Genomic DNA, 19,568 nt, shown 5'->3' on the forward strand with positions numbered 1-19,568 from the left:
TGATAACTGTACTTCGATAAAATTGGTTTCCTTTCTAATCTGATGTGCTTTATTTTATGCATTTAAAAACATTATTTGCTTTCACCAGATCTCCAAAGGGGACCATGACATAAAAAAAAGGTTAAGAATCCCTGGACTAAATGGTGTGGAGTCCATTTTTGCTTTAACATTTCCTGTTCTAAGGCCTCTTCTAGCTTTCTATGGTTCAATGTTTTGGCCAGTCTTTTTCCCAGGGATGGGGCTTTTTGGTTGAAAAAAGATATACTTTCTCAGTCACATACTGAAATGAAATCCCAGAAATACTGGGAGTGGGAGGTCAAGAAAGAACATCTTATCTTCCTTTAACATGCCTATCAATAGCTGGTCAAGGGCTCAGGCTTCTATCCTTGGGGCACCACGGAAAGGAAAAACAATGATTGCTTCTGATGGGATCATTCTGATGTGAGCACACTATACGTCTAGGAAGGCATCTTCCGGGCTGTGTGAGTCACTGAGTTACACAGGAAAAATAAGCATTCTTCCCCTCTGCACCATCTTACAGTTTTACGATGCCGTGACCTGAACAGATAATCTCTTCTCTGAAGCACTTGTATACAAGGCTCTCTCAGCCTGCCCCTTGAATACCTGGCTGTTTTTCTGAGGGAACAGTAAGAAAATGAAACCGTAGACCAATCACAGAATACCAGCAGATGCATCTTGCTGAATATTACTATTAGTTGGAGAAGTGGAAGGGAAGGCTGAGGGAAAGACTGAAAGCCTAAGCCCTTCCCCATCCCTACCACCACCACCCAAGGAAGCCTTACTTCACGTTATCTTCTATAATGCTTTATGGCTCAAAAAGTCCTTTCATAAGATCTGAGCTCCAATATTTACTAGTTGTGTGGGACATCTCTAAGCCTATTTCCTCTCTAAAATGAGAGTTCAAATTAGATCCTGGGTTCTTAACCACTTTTTGTCATGGTCCCCATTGGAAGTCTGGTAAAATCTATGAACCCCTTTTCAAAATAATGTTTTTAAAAGAATATAATAAAATACACAGAACTACAAAGGAAAGAAATTATAATGGAATAGTTTAAAAAGGTATTTTTCCAAGTTCATGAACCTCAGGTTAAGAAGTCCTGAACTAAATGATTTCTCAGAACCCTTCCAGCTCTGATATCCATATGGTTCTAAGGATCCCCAATCATACTAAGGTCATAATAAAGCAGCATGATGTAGTGGCAGGAGCACTAGATTAAGAGTCAAGGCCTAATTATGGCTCTGCCACTTTCTACAACTGCAGGTAAATCACAACCATCTGAGGCCTCAATTTTTTTACCTGTAAAATTAGGTGATTGAACTAGATTAATCCCTAAGGTCTCTTCCAACTCCAAATGCTGAGATTTCTTGTCATTTATTTTCAAGTTCTGTTAATGCCTTTTGTTTTTACTGTAGTCATTCACATCTATATTAACCATGGCTAATGCAAATGAAAGCCATTCCTCTGACCTTAAAATGTGTCTTCTCCATGGATCTGGTGCAACTATAGAATTATAGGCCTTACAGGTGAAACATCTGATACCATCTTGTCAAATCCTCTCACTTTAGAGATGAGGAAATTCGGATCGAGGGCATTTAAATGGCTAAAAGTCACACAGGTACTAAGGTACAAAGCCAAAATTTGAACCCACATCTTCCAAGTGCAAATTTAGTGCTCTCTGACATGTTTGTCAGAAAGGCCTTAACAGAGACAGGGTAACTCATCCTAGAACTTTAAAAGCTGGATGGGGACCCTGAGGGAAACTAAAGTCCAGAGGTTATATGTGACTTGCTCAAGGTCACACAGTAGAACTGGGATGCATACGTCTTGACTGCCAGCATTTATTTTCCAATAAACCATATTTTCTCTCAATGTGGTTCACGAGTCACATACGTCTTCTGTTTTGTGATCTTTATAACAGACTGTAAATACTGTCATTCTATATCTATTTCTATAGATCCCAAGAAGACAATGGTGACACAATCCAGTGTTATTCTGAGTTTGTGGCATTCATCTGAAACCTTTTCAATCTAAGAGGTCACAAGGTGCCACTTCACTCTCAAGGAGAGGAGAGTAAAACAGTGGTAAACATTAATTGAGCCATGATCATACAGCAAATCATAAGGCTGGGCTTAGAACAGTCTCCAAATCCATTAGAGGCTGACTTCCATTACCATAAATACTATTATAATGAAAATCTTGGTGTGACAAACTCCTAGTCTTCTGCTGACGGTCCATATCCTTTATTCAAGTAGTGCGTAGCAAAACATTTTAGTTAACCAAAAACATGTGATTGATTCTTTGGAATTTACTAATTGTAATTTCAAGAGACCAAGATTCTGTTGCCAAAGTTGCAATCTTTCTTTAGAAGGCCACTTCAAATCCATATGCATAAGTTATATACTTAGTCCAACCCAAACCATAAGGTTCTCTCTGTTAAGCTTAGGAGAACACAGAAAATCTCCCTTCCACCCTCAAGTCTTCTGAAGATTAAATACTAAGCATGTATCCATCAGGACAATATAAACAAGATCACTGAAGACACTCCATAGGGCAATGAAAAAATAGTATAACTGTTTATTTTTATACCATTCACAATGCTAGACAACACTAAACCTTGCCTGAGGTGGCACATATACCAATCAACCCATAGGTCTAAAGTCTCAGAAACAATCCATACAATATTGCTTTGAAAACCCTACATACCTGCCCTCACTCATTTTCAGGAATGCAGCAAAGGTCACAGGGCAGCTCTAACACATTGCTCATGTCTTATTTCCTGATTTTGCAAATGCAAATTTACCGTATTGGTACCAATATTGGCTTAACTCTGCCCTTCCTCCACTCCCCCTTACCCCACTAAAAAATATGGTTTATAGGAAACCTTAATGCCACCTAAAATTACACATTATAGAAAGCAGGAAGAGAATGATAGTGAAAGTGACAAAGAGCAGTGATGATAAAGTGAATAAAAAACCCTTTTATTTGAACTGAATGTTTTTAAAAGTCTTTCACAGTAAATGTATTTTTATAAGGAGTTTTAGTATTATTTTTTCAGTGTAGACATTTTTTTTCCTTCCAAAGAGATGTCAATTTAAGAGTGTAGCCTATATCTGGACCAATACGGTAACAGATTGAAAGCAGATCTAGCAACCAAAGGGAATCAATTTTCTAAGGTTTCTCCCACCCTCAAAACCCCCAGCAATTATATTTTCCAAGTCACTTTTGCATTCCATTTGATTCAAATACAGTGACATTTTACATGGCAACCTCTTTGCATGAGTAAAGATAGAAAATACAGGGGTCAGAGAGGACCCTAATAAGCAAATATGTGACAAAGAAGGCTATGACATTGCCAGGCACAGAAGGCTTTGATGCTTGGAAGATTGAAATAACATTTCTATTCTAACGCTAGGCTTGGACCTTCACAAATCTTTTTGATGCTGCCCACAAAGTACATCAGTCTAGAAAGCTCATCAATGAGCAAAGCACTGTTTGCCTCCAATCCTCTCCCTAAAAGGGGGGGAAGGCAGGGGCAGGGAAATCAAACCAATCACATTTTAAATCTAAATGAGGACTTCATTGAAGACATTTTCAGAAATACTAGTAACAGTTGGGCTGGGTACATCCTGCCAGGAAGAAGGTAAGGGATATGTACTACAGGACATGAAAATATGGATTGTCAGCCTCTGCTTTTGGATATCATGGACTATAAAAATGAAGTTCACCACCTCTTCTGTCCTGTACTTAAGTCTGTTTTTCCGACAGCTAAACCTTTCAAACTGTGCTGATAGTAAAATTTGTTTCCAAGAGTTGATCTGTCTTCTCCTTTCATCTAGCTGGCTTGGGCTGCATACAAAAGAAAGAAGAGGAGGCATCAGTGTCCCTATACTAAGGCTGAGCAAAGTACCAAAAGAAAAAATTTTAAGCCTTCAAAAAGTGGCTGAAGCCACATTTTATTCCATCTGGAAATGCTAAAGTACAACAGTTTTTGTGGTGTTACTGTTAGCTCTATCTTAAAAGCAACTTACATCGATGGCCCAAATAAAGGTTATTTCGCAGGAATTCAAGCCATTCTTTCTGTGGGGACTTGTTTAGGAACCCCATCCCACCTCCCTTCTCCAGTGGTCATTTCTCTGCTCAGTCTAAGGACAGGTACTACATGGCTGAGGGTGGTCCAGGAGCCTCCTTCTTGGAGGAAGGCACTCAATGAGACCGCTCTCTTCTTTGGAAAGCTAACAAACCAGAGAAACACTTGGAAGAGGACAGGGGGAACACCTTCCAGACATGGTAATAGTAGTCTTCCCTAATAATAACAGGATCCAGTCTACATTCTCAGTAACTTCTTGACTACCCATCACCTCACTCAACTATTCAAGTAAACTTTATTTGGTCATCCAAACGTTCAGTTCTTCAAAATCAAAACTATTTCATTTCAAACAATTAAAATCCAACAAGATAAACACCTCTGGAGCTTAAATCAGCAAAGCTATCAATTACTTTCAGCAAGAGATGAACAACTTCTTGGGGGAAGTTGTGATTAGCAACTTTAAACAGAAAGAAATGCATGATATCACAAAAAAACCATAACAGTTACAGAGTTGCTGAGATACGGGGAGAAAGGATCCTTTCCCACTATCCTAGCGTTTGTTTTGTTTGGCCATAAGTTTTGTCAGGGCAGAAAATACAGTGGTTAGAGAGAACTTATGTGGAAAATCTACATTAACTGAACACGACAAAAGAGGTTATGAACTAGCTAGGCACAGAAGGCTCTCTTTCTAGCATCCAGGACATTAAAGGCCACAGCTCAGAGCAGTTCTGCTCCTAAATCAATAAGCTAAGAGGAATAAGACTGCAGCCTCTTAATATTAATGCACACTTTATTATATTAAAACCAGGCAATGGTCTGACAATAAAAAGGCTGCTTATGGAATACTGTTATGTTAAACTTTAATTACAGAGGATATGAAATCCTTACAACGAATATTTTCCCCAAAAGAGTTTTAATGGAAACAATTCTTTTTTCTGATTTGACAGCTGCTGCTTTAAAACGTGGATTTACACAAATACTGAATTTTTTTAAAAAAACCCTCAGGACACAATAAATTGTTTTTATTTAAGCTTGTATCCACATCGCAGCAGCTAGTGGTCCAAGACAGTGAATCAGAAAAGGCAGTGATTTGCCAGGGAGTTCTGCCAGCCAAATTCTGGGATCTGCAATGCACCCAGGTTTTCCCCCTTTCAATCTTTGTTGAAGAGCTTGAAAGAAGGAAGTGCCAAAACCTAAATCTGTACCAAATTCAAATTGAAGGTTTTGTTCCCGCCATTGAATTCCAAACCTCTTATTAAGCTATGGCAAAGAGCAACCAAGTGAGTGCATTGCTTGTCAAGTCACATTTCTTCAATTTTCAAGGACAAGTCCAATTCTTTCAACTGGAGTGTGTGCTTAGGGAATCTTCAGGCAGCCCTTCCTTTTAACTACTAAAACCTTTGCTAAGCTGGCAGATCTGAGCAATCCTGGGAAATTACTGCTCTTGTCACTGTATCAAAAGCTGAGCTAAAAACACTGCCCACTGCCAGCATCCTGGCATGGCAGGGCTGGTGGAGGGGTGATCCAGGTTTGCAAACAGTTTAGATACTCATTTCCCAGGCTGGTGATGATTAAATGTAGTTCCAAAAATGAGAAACAAAGGGAGTCAGGGATTTCTTCCAACCCTACCTGGGTTGGCTACTGGCCAGAAGCGAGGAAGTATCACTGAAATGGGGAGACTGATTTTAGAAAGGAGGGTAGAGCAGCACCCCGTGACGAAGGTGGGGGAAGAGAAGACACTGAAAGAACCCTGAATCCCTCACCAAAGGCCCATGTAAGAGAGGGTGGACGAGTGGGTGGGAGAGGGATACAATCTATGCATTGGCCAAAGGTTGTGGGGAAGTAAAATGGCTTGCTGGGGCACCATTTAAAATGGAAAGAATTTAATAATAAAAAATAAAGACACCAGCATTGTCAGCCTTTATTAAAGCCAGCACAAAGGGAGGGGTGACAGATTAGCACACACCCTCAATAGTAGTCCATTAAGCTTCCTGTATCATACTGGAAGTTAAAACCTTTGTGTCTACTTTAATAAACAGCTCAGTGCTGGGACGCTATTGCAAAGGGGTAGGGATAGGGCAAGGGTGGTGGAATCCTTGGCCATATAAGCAGCAAGGTGATTGTGTGATATATTTTTTCACAGTTGAGTTAGATGTGCCACACTGGTTATGACAGTAATAAATTTAAATAGACTTTCTTGATACCAGAAGTTCAACTAAGTGGACAGTGGTTACACATGACAAGATTATTTGTTATAGCACAACTTATATTTCAAATGAAAAAATTAGTATCATTTACAGTATCTTAAGATAAATCGCCTTTGAATGGGAACTTCCTTTCCAGTACTTTGAGGTCTACAAGATGCATCTAGAAAATTTACTACTGTGGAAAATGAAGACAGCTTAAAACTGAATAAAGGGGGAAGATTTTTCTTTTTGATTAATTGCTGTAACACTGTCCTTCAGGCGGCTGAGGAAGCTTCATATTTTCTTTAGACATCAATAGACGTCGAAGTTCTTGCAGAATCACTTTGATGCTATATGAATTCTGCCATTTTGCTAGCACGGATATAACTCTTGGGTCCACCTAAAAAGAGAATTCAACAAAAATCCATCAATTTATAGAGCTCTGGAACCTCTTGTACATGCCAGTGTTTTAGGATTCAGATGCTATGAGCAGTAATTCTATGAAAAATACACTTTTCACTTTTTTCTTCCAAATTTATCTTCTGATAATATAATCACTAACCTTAACCTTCACATGATATGATATGACAGGCAAAAAAGCTAAGCAGATTTTAGGGTACTGTGTCTAGGACAAGGCAGTGTAATAATTCCTTTTGTATTTTGCCCTAGCCCAATTACATTTTGAAAATTGTGCTCAATGTGGGGCAGCTAGGTGGCGCAGTGGATAGAGCACTGGCCCTGGATTCAGGAGGACCTGAATTCAGATTTGACCTCAGACACTTGACACTTACTAGCTATCTGACCCTGGGCAAGTCACTTAACCCCATTGCCTAGCCAAAAACAAAACAAAACAAACCCCCCCCCAAAAAAAAAAAAAAAAAAAAAACTCTGCTCAATGTGAGGGACTAGATTTTAGGAAGACCATTGACAAACTGGATTCTGTCCAGAAGAGGGCAACCAGAACAGAGAAACAAAAGTTAAACCATATAAGATATTTGGTTGAAGGAACTGTGGATGTTTAGCCTGAAGCAGAGATTTCGGGTGAGAGTACGGATAGGGATTGGTGGGACTTAAGACATGGTACCTGTTTCCAAATAAATGAACGGCTGTCATGTGGAAGAAAAAGGATTAGACTTGCTCAACCTCAGAGGACAGAACCAAGACCAAGAGATTAGAGTTTACAAGGAGGTAGATTTGAGAAAGATGTAAGGAAACACTTCCTAACAATCAGAGCTGTCCTAAAGTGGGATGGGCTGCTTTAGGAGGGAGGGAGGGAGGTCACTTTCATGGCTGGTCTTTTGAAGAAGCTGAATGACTATCTGTCAGGGATATTGTAAAGGAAGGAGTTCTTGCAGGAACATGTTGAACAGATGGGCCTCTAAGGCCTCTTCCAACTCGGACATTCTACTTTAAAGAAAGGCAGTAGCCCTGGTCCTACCCCTCCTTTCAATTTTCACCTTTCTGCTCTTCAAACTGATGTTACTGAGGAGAAGGAAATAGTAAGAGAACCTTGAATTGCCTCCTACTTTTGGTTCTGTTAGAGATATAGTTCTTACTCTGGGAAGGTTGCATAATTGTTAGAAAATAATTACAATGGGCAATATAAGAAAAAAAGATCCAAGGCAGGGAGGAGTTCTCATAGCCAAACATCTGACCAAACTATTTGAGGTTCTATTTTGTTCCTAATACTCCAGAATTACTGGGTTAGTGGTCCCTTTCTCTATCAATGGCACTGGTCCTTTTTGCCTGAGGTAACTTTTAACAATGACTTTTTAAAAAGTATGCCCCATCCAGCAGGTCCATTCATTACCCATTATGTTCAATGTGCTGTTGGGAAACACACAAAAATAAAATTTGTAAAAATAGTCCCGACCCTAAAGAAACTTACGATCAAACAGGGGGAAGAGAGACTTATTAATGGCAGTGCCTGGGGCTACAGATATATAGCCATAAACCTTAACTTTTAAACATCACTGCCTCGAATCAGAGACAATCGTTTACATAATGCTTTACGCATTGTTCACAACCAATCTGTGGGAGTTAGTACAAGCAGCATTAGGCCAATGTTATAGACCATTAGACCACAGATTCAGGAATGGAAGGAACCTTAGAGGTTACCCAGTCCAACCTCCTTATTTTACACACAGCAAAATTGCACAAGATATATAAACTGAGGCTTAGAGAAGGGGAGCAACTTGTCCAAAGTCACAACAATTAACATTTATCAAATATTTTCTACATTTATCAAATATTTTCTACACGTAAAGCATCACGGATCCAAAGGCAAGAACAAAAAATTTAAGTGTGAGAGATGGGGTTTGAATCTAAGTCTTCTGATTCCAAGTCTACTATGCTTTCCACTATGCTTTGCCCTTCATAGTAATACTCAAAGGGATACTGCACAGAAGGAACACAGGAGACACAAAGGAATTGTTACAAACTCTAGTATCACTGCTCTTCTCCAAATGCATGTACCCTGGAAGTACAGGGTAGCTAGCTGGGAGGGAAAATGACCAGCATACTATTTATCTTCTTTGTATCTCCTTCAGTGCTAATCAATGTTTGAATGATTAAGGATTATGGACTTAGGCTTACAGATATCTACCAATTTGTATAATCAACATAGTTTTTCTCAATATGTTATCTTTACAATTAAAAAAACTCAGATTTTTTAAAAAGTCCTAATGATTAAAAGTACCCTTTCAAGTTAATCCTATGTGATTTTTATTCTAGAAGAATACAAGTGAAGATAAGAGGGAAAAACACAACTTACCACTCCATTAGAACTATTTACTCCATTCATATTAATTTTTGTTACAAATCTTACAAATGGGGGGGCTTCTGGATATTTAGGTCCACACTCTATTTTAAGGCTGTATATTCGGTTTTCATAAATTGTCTAGAAAAAGAAGAGGGGCATATATAGACAGTCAATAATCAACTTTGGATCATGATAGTAAACAGCAGAACATAAAACATTCAGTGAACACAGCATTTGAAATAATGCCTTTGTTTGTGGAATCAGGTATACTGGTTTCAAATTAGTTATGTATCACTATTTTACTACCAGAAAACTAATTCCCCTATTTGACATGGTATCAACTAGTCCTTGACCTGGTTTTTAAGAATCCTAGAACTTTTACTAAACAAATTTCAGAAAAAGGAGCAGCAGTCCAATCATTTATGTACCAACTATGATATAAAGTGTGTCTTCTACTACTTGTACTCTGAAGACCTGATATACTGTCTCACTGTGTGACCTTGGGAAGATCATTTCCCTTCACTGGCCTTCAGCTTGGTCATCTGTAAAACAAAAGGGAAGTTGGTCTAGATTCATTCATTCATGCTCTCTAAGGTATGAGGTCCTTTTCCACTGCTAACCATTTATATTCTTCACTTAGAGGAGGCAAACATACAGTTAGTTGAATGAGTAGTGGTTTTAGAGTTGGAAAACCTATGTTCAAATTTAGGCTGTTATTTATTATCTGTGTGACTGTGGGGAAAGTATTTAACCTCTCTAAGCCTCAGTTTCCTCATCTGTAAAATAAAGGGACTGGATTAAAGACTTCTAAGTTCACTTCCAGCTCTAAACCCTAATGTCCGGCTAAGTAGCCTTAAGTTCATTTGGTAGTTTCCTTTGTAACAGTGACATCTAGTGGCCAGACAGAATAATGAAATACATAACAACACACTGAAAGAAAATTTTCAGCCCAAACCAAACACACTTTTGCTTAGATAAGAACAAAACATCTTAGAACAAACCTTCAAAATATAGCACAAGAATATGAAACAGCCTCTTAAAAACTTTAATCATTGTCTACCAATGAAAATGCATGACTATTTTAAAATTCAGTAGGTACTCTTTAAAAGTATGTATAGAAACCTAAGATATATTATGTAGTTTTTTTTTTAAATAAGATTTTCAGAGAATTATAATCAAGCATTTTTTGCAAATTAAAGTCCAAACAGAAAAATATCACTCAAGAAAGCAAAACTAAGAAAATAACAACTCAGGTCTGTGTAATACAAAGCAACCTTGAGTGACTGATCAAGAAGTCAGGAGACCTGGGTCTAGCCCCAGCTTGTCCTTAACCTTCTGAGAGACCTTGGCCAAGTCTCCTTCACATTTCTGGGCCTTCAGTTTCCTCATTTTTAAATAAGAACCAAAATGGTATATAAATATCCTGGAATATTCTTGTGCTACAAGAAATGATAGAGGCATGATTTCTGAGAAACCTAGGCTGATTTGTACGAATGAATACAGAGTGAAATAGTATAACTTATACAATAACACTACGCAGAAACAAAACTGAAGGACCAAAGACCAACCATGATTCCAGAGGACCAATAATGAAGCACGAGACCTCATACTCCTGATTCAAGATAAAACAACATACATCTTGGGCCTGGCTAATGTGGGAATTCGTTTTGTTTCCTTATGTTTATTTGTTTAAAAGGGCTTTGTTTTCTTTTCTTTTTTGCCAACGCAGGGATGGAGATAGTGTGGGACTGAGAGAAGGACTAGCAATAAGGTACTTATTACTCAAAAGAAAAGGGTCACTGAAGTATTTTTTTTTTAAATGCACAGAAGAGAGGGAAGCCAAAAAGAATCAAAGAAAAGTAGAGGAGCTTTATTAAATATTTTAACAGAAAAGCAAGCTGTACATAAAAGAGACTTGTAGTTTCGTGTATATTCCTTTTTTCTGTTCTTTTATTTTTATGGAAATGCCCTTTTTATTTGGTATTTAAGTTCAAAATAAAATAAATTAATTCTCAAAACAAAATAAGGGGCAGACCATATGGTCTGACATCCTTTACACATCTAAAAAAGTGACTCCAATTTTCTTTGATGCACTATATAACCTGTCATCTTCCATATTTCATAAAAGTTGCTAAAATATCAAGCCCAGAATCTAATTAAGAAAAGAGCAACAAAACCTAGTTGGAGTTTTGATGTGTTTAGTTCTATATGGGAAAATGACTAGGTCCCAATAAACTCAATGGAAATGAGGCGAGGTCTGGGTTTCCTCTATGGAATTTAACCAGTTTCATCATTTAGAAATGGCTATGTTATACCACTGCTCAATATCAGAGGCAATGTTCGTATATCCAGCATCAACTGCAGAAACCATATTTTTGCTGGGTAAGAATGTGGCTGAATTCTCCACAAATGAGAATTAGTTGTAATCTTTCTCAGTTCTACGCATTTTGCTTAATGCTGAATAAAACACTTGGAATCTAAGAAAAAAGTCAGGAAGGAGGTAGAGAATCCCTGATGATCTGATTCCAAAGACAGAACGCTGAGAAAAAATAACAACCAAAGTTAAAAGTGTTATTTTTATGAAGATACTACAAAATCAAGGAGTCAGATATTTGAAAATATTTACTATGTGTATAAAATGAAAGCCAAAAATGAGGCCAATACAAGAGAAAGTTTTAGGTTTTTATTTTTCTTTCTTATGAGCACTATAGTAATTTAATGAAAATTCTGAAATAAATACAAGTCCCCTTCAAGATGAACCAATGGAATATTGTGCTTCAAAAAGCAATGGACGTAGCTCTTTAAGATGCATTTAAAAAGTTGGTGATGCCTGGGGCTTTGTTACCTCATCATTTCATAACTTTTCTGTATACTCGGCACTGGGATGAAGTGGCACAGCCCAGAGGGAAGTAGGCCTTGTGCTTCCCAATCTCTATCTTGGTCACATTCAAAAAAGGGAACTTGTTTTTTAAAAACATTTTGACAACTTCAGTTCAACATAACAGACTTCCTTCATAATCTTAGGTATTTGATTTTGTTTTCATTTGAAAACATTATCCTAAGAAGGGGCCATAGGCTTTGCCAGGTTAAAAACTGTGTTCTGCTGATGAACTCTTAATGCAGAATGAAGAGTACTCTTTTCACTTTATTTTTCTTGCCTTTTTTGCGTTTATTTTTTGAGACATGGCTGATTTGCATGGCTAATTTGTATAATTCATATCATTTTGTTTGCCTTCTCAATGGGTGGGGAAGGGCCAGGGGAGAGGGAGTGGAACTCCAAATTTTAAAAAATTAATGTTAAAAATTTTAAATTAAACAAACAAAAAAGTTGGTGATGAAAGAATTTATTGTTATTGCAAGTGGTGAAAGTGTAGTCACTAGTTTGGAAACCAGCAGAGGTGTCTTCTGAAAGCTGATTATTTCTTGCCAGGGGTGGGTGGGTTTGTCTGTCTCTGTCTCTCTCTCTCTCTCTGGAGTCATTCAGATGTCTGCTAGCATTCTGTAAACAGGCTATGTTGGACAGGTAAGAAAGTAGTTCCTTGCTTTGGGATTTGAAGGACTTTCTTTTGAGGAAAATTATATGATTGAGACAATGTCTTAGGGGAAAAGGTGAGGTAAGCAAGTGGTCTATGTCTACTCCTTAACAGTGATGTTAATACTACATGCAGGAAACACATATGCCCATAAGTCAAGCATTATTTAAAAAAAAAAAAAGATTTTCTTAAGACACAAAAGCACCTGTAATCAAGTATTCCCTGCAAGACCTTGCATTTCCAACAGCCAAGGTAAGTGATTTAGTTAAAAGCCACATGTGATACAATGATCATCAAAGAATCAAAATTACAAATAACTTAAAAGGCAATGGTGCGGCAGCTAGGTGGTACAGTGGATAGAGCACTGGCCCTGGAATCAGGAGGACAAGAGTTCAAATTTGGCCTCAGACACTTACTAGTGGTGTGAGCCTGAGCAAGTTACTTAAACCCGATTGCCTCAAAAAAACAAAAAAAGGCAATTAAAAGACTAATGGTGGGTACCTACTAAGCAGACTGTAGCATAATAACTGGAAAAGGATAAAGTCGCAAGAGAGACAAGAGACAGACTACATTAATGTTTCTGAGATAAGAGGCAAAGATGATACCCATTCTGATGAGATCATACATCTACCGAAGTTAAAGCTGATTCAAAACTTAAGACTTTACTCCCAAGTATTAAATGTAAAAATCACTACTATTCAACATGTATGCAATTAATCTAACACTGAAGTCATTAACACTTGGATAAGTGGGACAGTAATTCTTATTTCATAAACCTAATATTCCATAGCATTTAGTTCACCAAGTGCTTCCAACCTACATCAATTCCTTTGCCCCTCACAAAACCTACAGAAGTAGAGATAACAAGGGTTATCTCCATTTTATATGTTTGGAAAAATAAGGATCAGGGAAGCAAAATGACTTGCCTCAAGTCACATAGCTGATTAGTGGCAGACTGAGAATTAGAACCCATACATTCCCATCACACCACCATGCAAAATGATTAGTAATAATACAATGCTAGCAATAGTTATATATTCCCTGAAGTTAAGGCCCAAGTCTCATTTCTTTCTTTATTACCTACAGTTCCTTGTACATATTAGGTACTTAACAGCACCTAAATGACTTTATGTCTGAAACAAAATGGTATTAAGATTTTAATTAATTCATTTGTTCACTTCTACGCTAAGGGTAGCATTCTTTCTTCTGGCTAATTTTCTGATAGTAACAAATGAAAATATAAATATAAATAAAGTTGGTTTTCTATTATAAACTTTGGAAGAGCCACTCAGAAACGACAGAATTTTCTCATATCCCCAGAAACAACAAAGTGACAGACAGAATTGGGAATGGACATCAAGTGCTAATATATATATATATATATATATATATATATCTCTTGCAGGTGCTTCAAAAATTTTTATGACAGCCATCCACTGATAAGCATTTCTACCTAAGATATATCTGAAATTGAATCATCTCAAACTTCACTGTTTATACTGTCAAGCAAATCAAACTAGGAATTAAACAAGAGAGCTGATAGTAAATACTTTTCTTTATCATTTAACAATTAACAACATCTGAAGAGTATTGCATATATAAAATCAAATTGGTTAAAAAATAATAATAATCCAGTTTAGAAAATAAACTATTGGTGAACTTTTCTATAACAAGGTTAGGTTATTTATGAGGCAAGTAAATTTTAAGTTATTGCTTAAAGCTTACTCTTGGAGGCCCAATAATCATTCCTGTCCATCTTGTAAGTGTCATATCTTCATCATCTTCAAGACCCCAGCTAACTGTCCCATCTCCTACTCCTTTCTGACCTTCTTCAAGTTCTTCCAACAGTCGGAAATTTCGAGGGACTTTCACTCCTAAAATGAATGCAAAGAAATTTAGTATACTGATAATGCAACAGCACTTTTGAGGTTGAATGTTTCTTTCTCTTGAGAATATGAGAGAAGAAATGAAGGACCTTTGTGAATTTTAGGTATTTGGGGGTGTTAAGAGTATTATCTCAATGCACTGAGATTATTTCTCTCTTTTTAAATTGAAAAATTACTTTCAAGCACTTTATTTCATAAAAAAAATCCCTTCTAAACTCAATATATCTAAATCATGAGGAAGGTGGAAGGGACAAGTAACTAGGGATAGTAAACCAATATAATGGAAGCAGTCTGGAGGGGTGTTGATCAAAACTGTAACTCAAGTCTGTTTGCATTTGAAACAAGGTGGCACTAAAAAGCATCAGGGAAAGATGACCTTAGCCTGAAGGCCACAGGTTTCCTATTCCTTGGACTAGATGGTTTCTCTAGCGTTTACATTCTACATTCCAAGGTCCTTTTCAGCTCAGATTCTATGAAAAACTTACAAAAATGTGAGTTTATAAGAATACTTAGTTTTTGAATAGTTAGATATAGGATCAGTGTGAGAAATGATAATTACATTTGTTTTATCTTTAATAAAAAAAATGTAAGAAATGCAAACATACTCCTATGTTATAATAAAACTATCCTTGTTTAGGATAGAAGTGAATATGAGTTTGGTGTTAAAGCTCACTATTTGAGCCCATTTTTTTTTGTATAAAATTATACTGCAAAGCACAAGGTACAGGGGTGGGAAAGCTGCTGCCTTGGCCATGAGGCCTCCTATGTCGGTCCTCAAGTGTGGTCCTTTGACTAAATCCAAACTTCACAGAACAAATCCTCTTAATAAAAGGATCTGTTCTGTCAAACTTGGACTCAGTCAAAAGGCTGCACCCAAGGACCTAGAAGGCCACGTTTTTAGCGTTGAGACTGCAGGTTCCGGGGGCAGCTAGGTGGCCCAGTGGACAGAGCACCAGCCCTGGAGTCAGGAGGACCCGAGTTCAAATCTGGCCTCAGACACATAACACTTACTAGCTGTGTGACCCTGGGCAAGTCACTTAACCCCACTGCCCAGCAAGAGAGAGAGAGAAAAAGAGAGAGAGAGAGAGAGAGAGAGAGAGAGACAGAGAGACAGAGAGACAGAGACACTGAAGGTTCCCCACCCCTGCACAAGGATGTCCTCAGCAATAATTTATGTGGGGATTAGAGTGGCCATGGAAAAGGTGCCTCAGCTGGCTCTTGGAGTGATTTCAATGGGTAGAGGTTAAGAGGGTCCAAGGTGAACAATCATGGGGTTAGGAGAAGGTAACATGAAAACAGGAAATAAGTATACTTCCAATTTGCTTGAGAAACAGTTATGTGAAATAGGCTGCGTGAGATAAGGCTAGAAAGAAAGCTGAAGTTGGTTTATAGACAAAGGGTTCTTAACCTGGCATGGGTGAATTTGTTTCAAAAAATAATCTGGTAACTATTTCAATAATTGGTTTCCTTTGTAACTCTATGTATTTTATTTTATGCCCTTAAAAACATTATTCTATCAAAGGTTGATAGCCTTCACCAGAGTGTCAAAGGGGTCTGTGAAACTAAAAAGTTTAAGAACTCTGGCTGTAAATAATGGAAAGCCACTGACGGGATTTGAACTGATGAGTGAAAGAAGAGAATGGTACATTAGTAAGCTCAACTGGGCATGTATTGAGGAGGACAGACCCAAAGAGGGAAGAAACTAAAAGAGGGAGAGCAGTTAGAAGTTATTGTAGCATCCAGGAGAGAAGAGGTAAAGGGGACAATAACTAGAGTGCTGAGAGTAAAAAGAGACTGATAGATGAGTTTTGAGGCTGAGTGATTGGGAGGGTGGTACCATCAATAAAAATAGAAAAATGAGGGGAAGGCACAGAGTTTGAGGTGTTAGTGGGATTTCCAGGTGTCTATGCTCCTCAAGTTGCTGAAAATTTTATTCAATTAAACAAGCATTCAGGGGCCTTGTACTATATGAGGTCCTGGGAATATACAAATGAAACAGTCCTTAAGGAGCTTCCAATATAGCACCGGTGAAGACAAATAATGAATACAAATTCTAAGTACCCAGAAAAGATCCAAAATAGTAGTATAAGATTAAAGAAGGGAACGATTCATACTGTTGAGATTTGGGGCAAATTTTCTGGGTCTCAATTTCCTCACTTATGAAATCAAGAGTTTGACTAGATTTTCTCTAAAATCCTACCAGCTTTAAATCTTACCAATTATAGCTGAGACAAAGGAAGGCTTCATGGAGAAGGTGGCATGTGAGCTGACCTCTGAAGGCTGGGGGGGATTTCAAAGAGGGGGGAACCATTTTAGTTTTTATGATTAACATATACAAAGGCAGAGGCAGGTAAGTGCAAGACCAGACTGAAGAATAATCAATATTTTGCTACAGTTGAAACACAGTACAGGGAGGAAAGTCATATACAATATAGGTGGATAGATAACTGGAAGCTAGATTATGCTGGGCCTTGAATGCCAAGCTAAGAAATTTATACGAAAGGCAATGCAGAGCCACTAAAGGTTTCTTAACAGAGGAATGATGTGGTCAGAAAAGAAGAACGGTCATGTAGAAGACTTGAGTAGATGGTCACTTTGAGCTCTCTCCCAATTCTCCTCAAATTCTGTGACCAGTCTAGAGGAGAGATAATAACTAGGGTAATAGCAATTGGATATATGTGAGAGATACTAACCACCCACTTAGGAGGGAATCCAGAGCTCCTGCTGCTTTTCTTTTTAGACACTCAGCACTGCTTCTTAATGTACCTAAAGTTACCTGGACCTTGTCATTCACTACACTACTGCATTACCACTGTGCCTTTCCATTGCCCCTAACCTGAAAAACTTTCTTTTATGTGCTACCTCCCCCAATCCAGAATGTGAACTTCTGGAGAGCTTTTCTATTTGTGTCCCTAGCATCTGGCACACAGTAGGTGCTTAATGTAGACATACCTACTCCCCTATCTACCCCCCCCATTAAATTATGTTTATTTCTTTAGAATTATTGGGGTGGGAGGGATAGGAAGGACTACACTTTTGAGGGTGATTTAGACTTTTGTACATTTACAGCATGGTTTAGTTATTTAAAAAAAATAAAGAGCACCAGACTAACTAGTTTTAGCTCTGTCACAGACCAGACGTGACTTTGGTCAAGTCACTTTATTTTTCTGGGATTCATTTACTTCCACTGTAAAAATGAAAGCTAGGAAGACCCCTTCTAGCTACAAGGTATCTTGAACAGTGAAATTAAATGCCTAGAGTTGAATATGGATTGATTTCCTAACCCTCCCCCCCCCACTGTATTTACTTCTTTAGAATTATCTTGTCTTTGGGAGAAGTGGTAAATAGGAAGGACTACACTCTTGGGGTTGGAGGGATTTAAACTTTTATCTGTTGGCACTACGCTCCCTCTGTTTGATTATGTAGAGGTCATTAAGTGAAGCACTCCCAAGAGCAATGTGGCCAAAGAGATTAAAAAGTACATATAGTTTATTTTGACTAAAATGTGGTATTAAAAGGATACTATGGTATAACAGAATGAACACTAGAACATAAAGCCAAAGGACCTCAGTTCAAATAATGGTTCTGTCACTAGTTGCATAGATTTGAGCAACTCATAAACTCTCAGTCTTAATTCCTCATCTATGACATGAGTATATTTTATACTACTGTACCTACTTCAGGATTATGAGGAAAATGTTTTACAAATCTTAAAACACAACAGAATTGAGAGTATGGTAAATCAAATGTTTTTACTCTCAAAAGCAGATAATAGGATTTTAGTTCTTCATAACTACATCAAGGGATACTCAATACTAAAGCATGATTCAAATTCGATTCAAGTTGTGAAACAGTATGCATTAGAAATAGTTCAGCAAGTAGAAAAGCTTGGTTTACTGCCTGTTTGGTACACTGGAAAAATTCTAAGTTTCTAAGTTAAGTGTTCAATGATATAAAAACTTCAAAATAGCAACAGTATTACTCCTACAGTGGGCAAGCATTTATTCCTTCTTTCATAGCAAACTAGTTAAAGGCTTAGTTAGCTAGGACAATACTGCATATGGGTCCTGTTTTCACAAGTTTCTAAAGCATAAACAACCATTATCTAAATAAAGGTAGGATTATTAGTGTATAATTTATGGAAAGAAGAGCTTAAGGGTCTGGTTCAAATATTTAAGGAATCTAAATTAATCTGCTACTCACTTCTTTTGTATGAAACACTATGTTCATGGCTTGAAGGGGTATGTAATAACCAGAAGATAACACTGTCATAGAGGATACTCTTTTATTTTTCTCCCAAACACATTCAATGAAAAGTATCCTGATACAGAGAAAAGTATGCAATATCTGAAATCAAATGACTTGGGATCAAGTGCAGGTTCTCTCATTTGTATTAGCTTTGTAACCGTGGGCAATCTGATGCTAAACAAAGAGTACTGGACATGGAGTTAAAAGTATCTGGATTTGAATCTCAGTTTTGAGATTTACTAACTATATGAGTTATCAGTAAGTGACTTAACCTTTTTGGATGTCAATTTCCTCACCTATAAAGTTAAGGGTTAGACCAGATGAACCCTGAGGTCTCTTTTAGTTTTAATTCTGTGTTCGTACAGTCCTAAAATCATATGGGAAGCTCATTATTGGGAAAACATCATTCTGCAGATCCTATCAATCTAGGTATCTCATCACTTACTTCTGTCCCTGACTGAAGTGTAGGGACATGAACTCAGGGCCCCCACATCAAAATATCTTATTTCTCACCTAGCTGCACTACTCTGGGCCTTCTCCTTCATTCCCCTTCGTTGGGTACTCATGGATTCCTGCCCCCTCCACCAACTTTTCAGCTTTCTTTTGTGTGTAGTCTTCCTTCATCAGACTGTAAGCTCCTTGAGATCAGGGCTATCTTAACTCTTTTGTATTTGTGTCCCCAGCTCTTAGTACAGCATCTGACACAAAGCCTGTTAATATATGTTTACTGACTAATGACTAAGATAGTTGGGCTCTCTGAACCTCAGTTTTGTGACATGTAAAATGAAGATAAACCTCTGCTCTACACTTCCCTCACTTGGTAGGGTTATTGTAAGGAAAGTGTT

At 37.7% G+C, this 19,568-nt stretch overlaps 1 protein-coding gene across 2 annotated transcripts in view; it reads right to left on the reverse strand.

The window, feature by feature from the left end:
* Positions 1-2,568: 2,568 nt before the first annotated feature.
* The window catches only part of UBE2V1 (ubiquitin conjugating enzyme E2 V1), a 28,998-nt gene continuing 11,998 nt past the window's right edge, over positions 2,569-19,568 (reverse strand). Inside the window, exons 2-4 of one of the 2 annotated variants that reach the window (XM_020984202.2) lie at positions 14,315-14,463; positions 9,069-9,194; positions 2,569-6,695 (exon numbers count right to left, since the gene is read on the reverse strand). In XM_020984202.2, the coding sequence (XP_020839861.1) occupies positions 6,549-6,695; positions 9,069-9,194; positions 14,315-14,463 (422 nt within the window). In that variant the 3' untranslated portion in view covers positions 2,569-6,548. The remainder of the gene's footprint in view (positions 6,696-9,068; positions 9,195-14,314; positions 14,464-19,568) is intronic. The other variant, XM_020984204.2, reaches the window with a different exon arrangement.

This window comes from Phascolarctos cinereus, unplaced genomic scaffold (assembly GCF_003287225.1).
Source record: "Phascolarctos cinereus isolate Bilbo 61053 unplaced genomic scaffold, phaCin_HiC Scaffold_2;HRSCAF=192, whole genome shotgun sequence".
NCBI classification, from domain to species: domain Eukaryota; kingdom Metazoa; phylum Chordata; class Mammalia; order Diprotodontia; family Phascolarctidae; genus Phascolarctos; species Phascolarctos cinereus.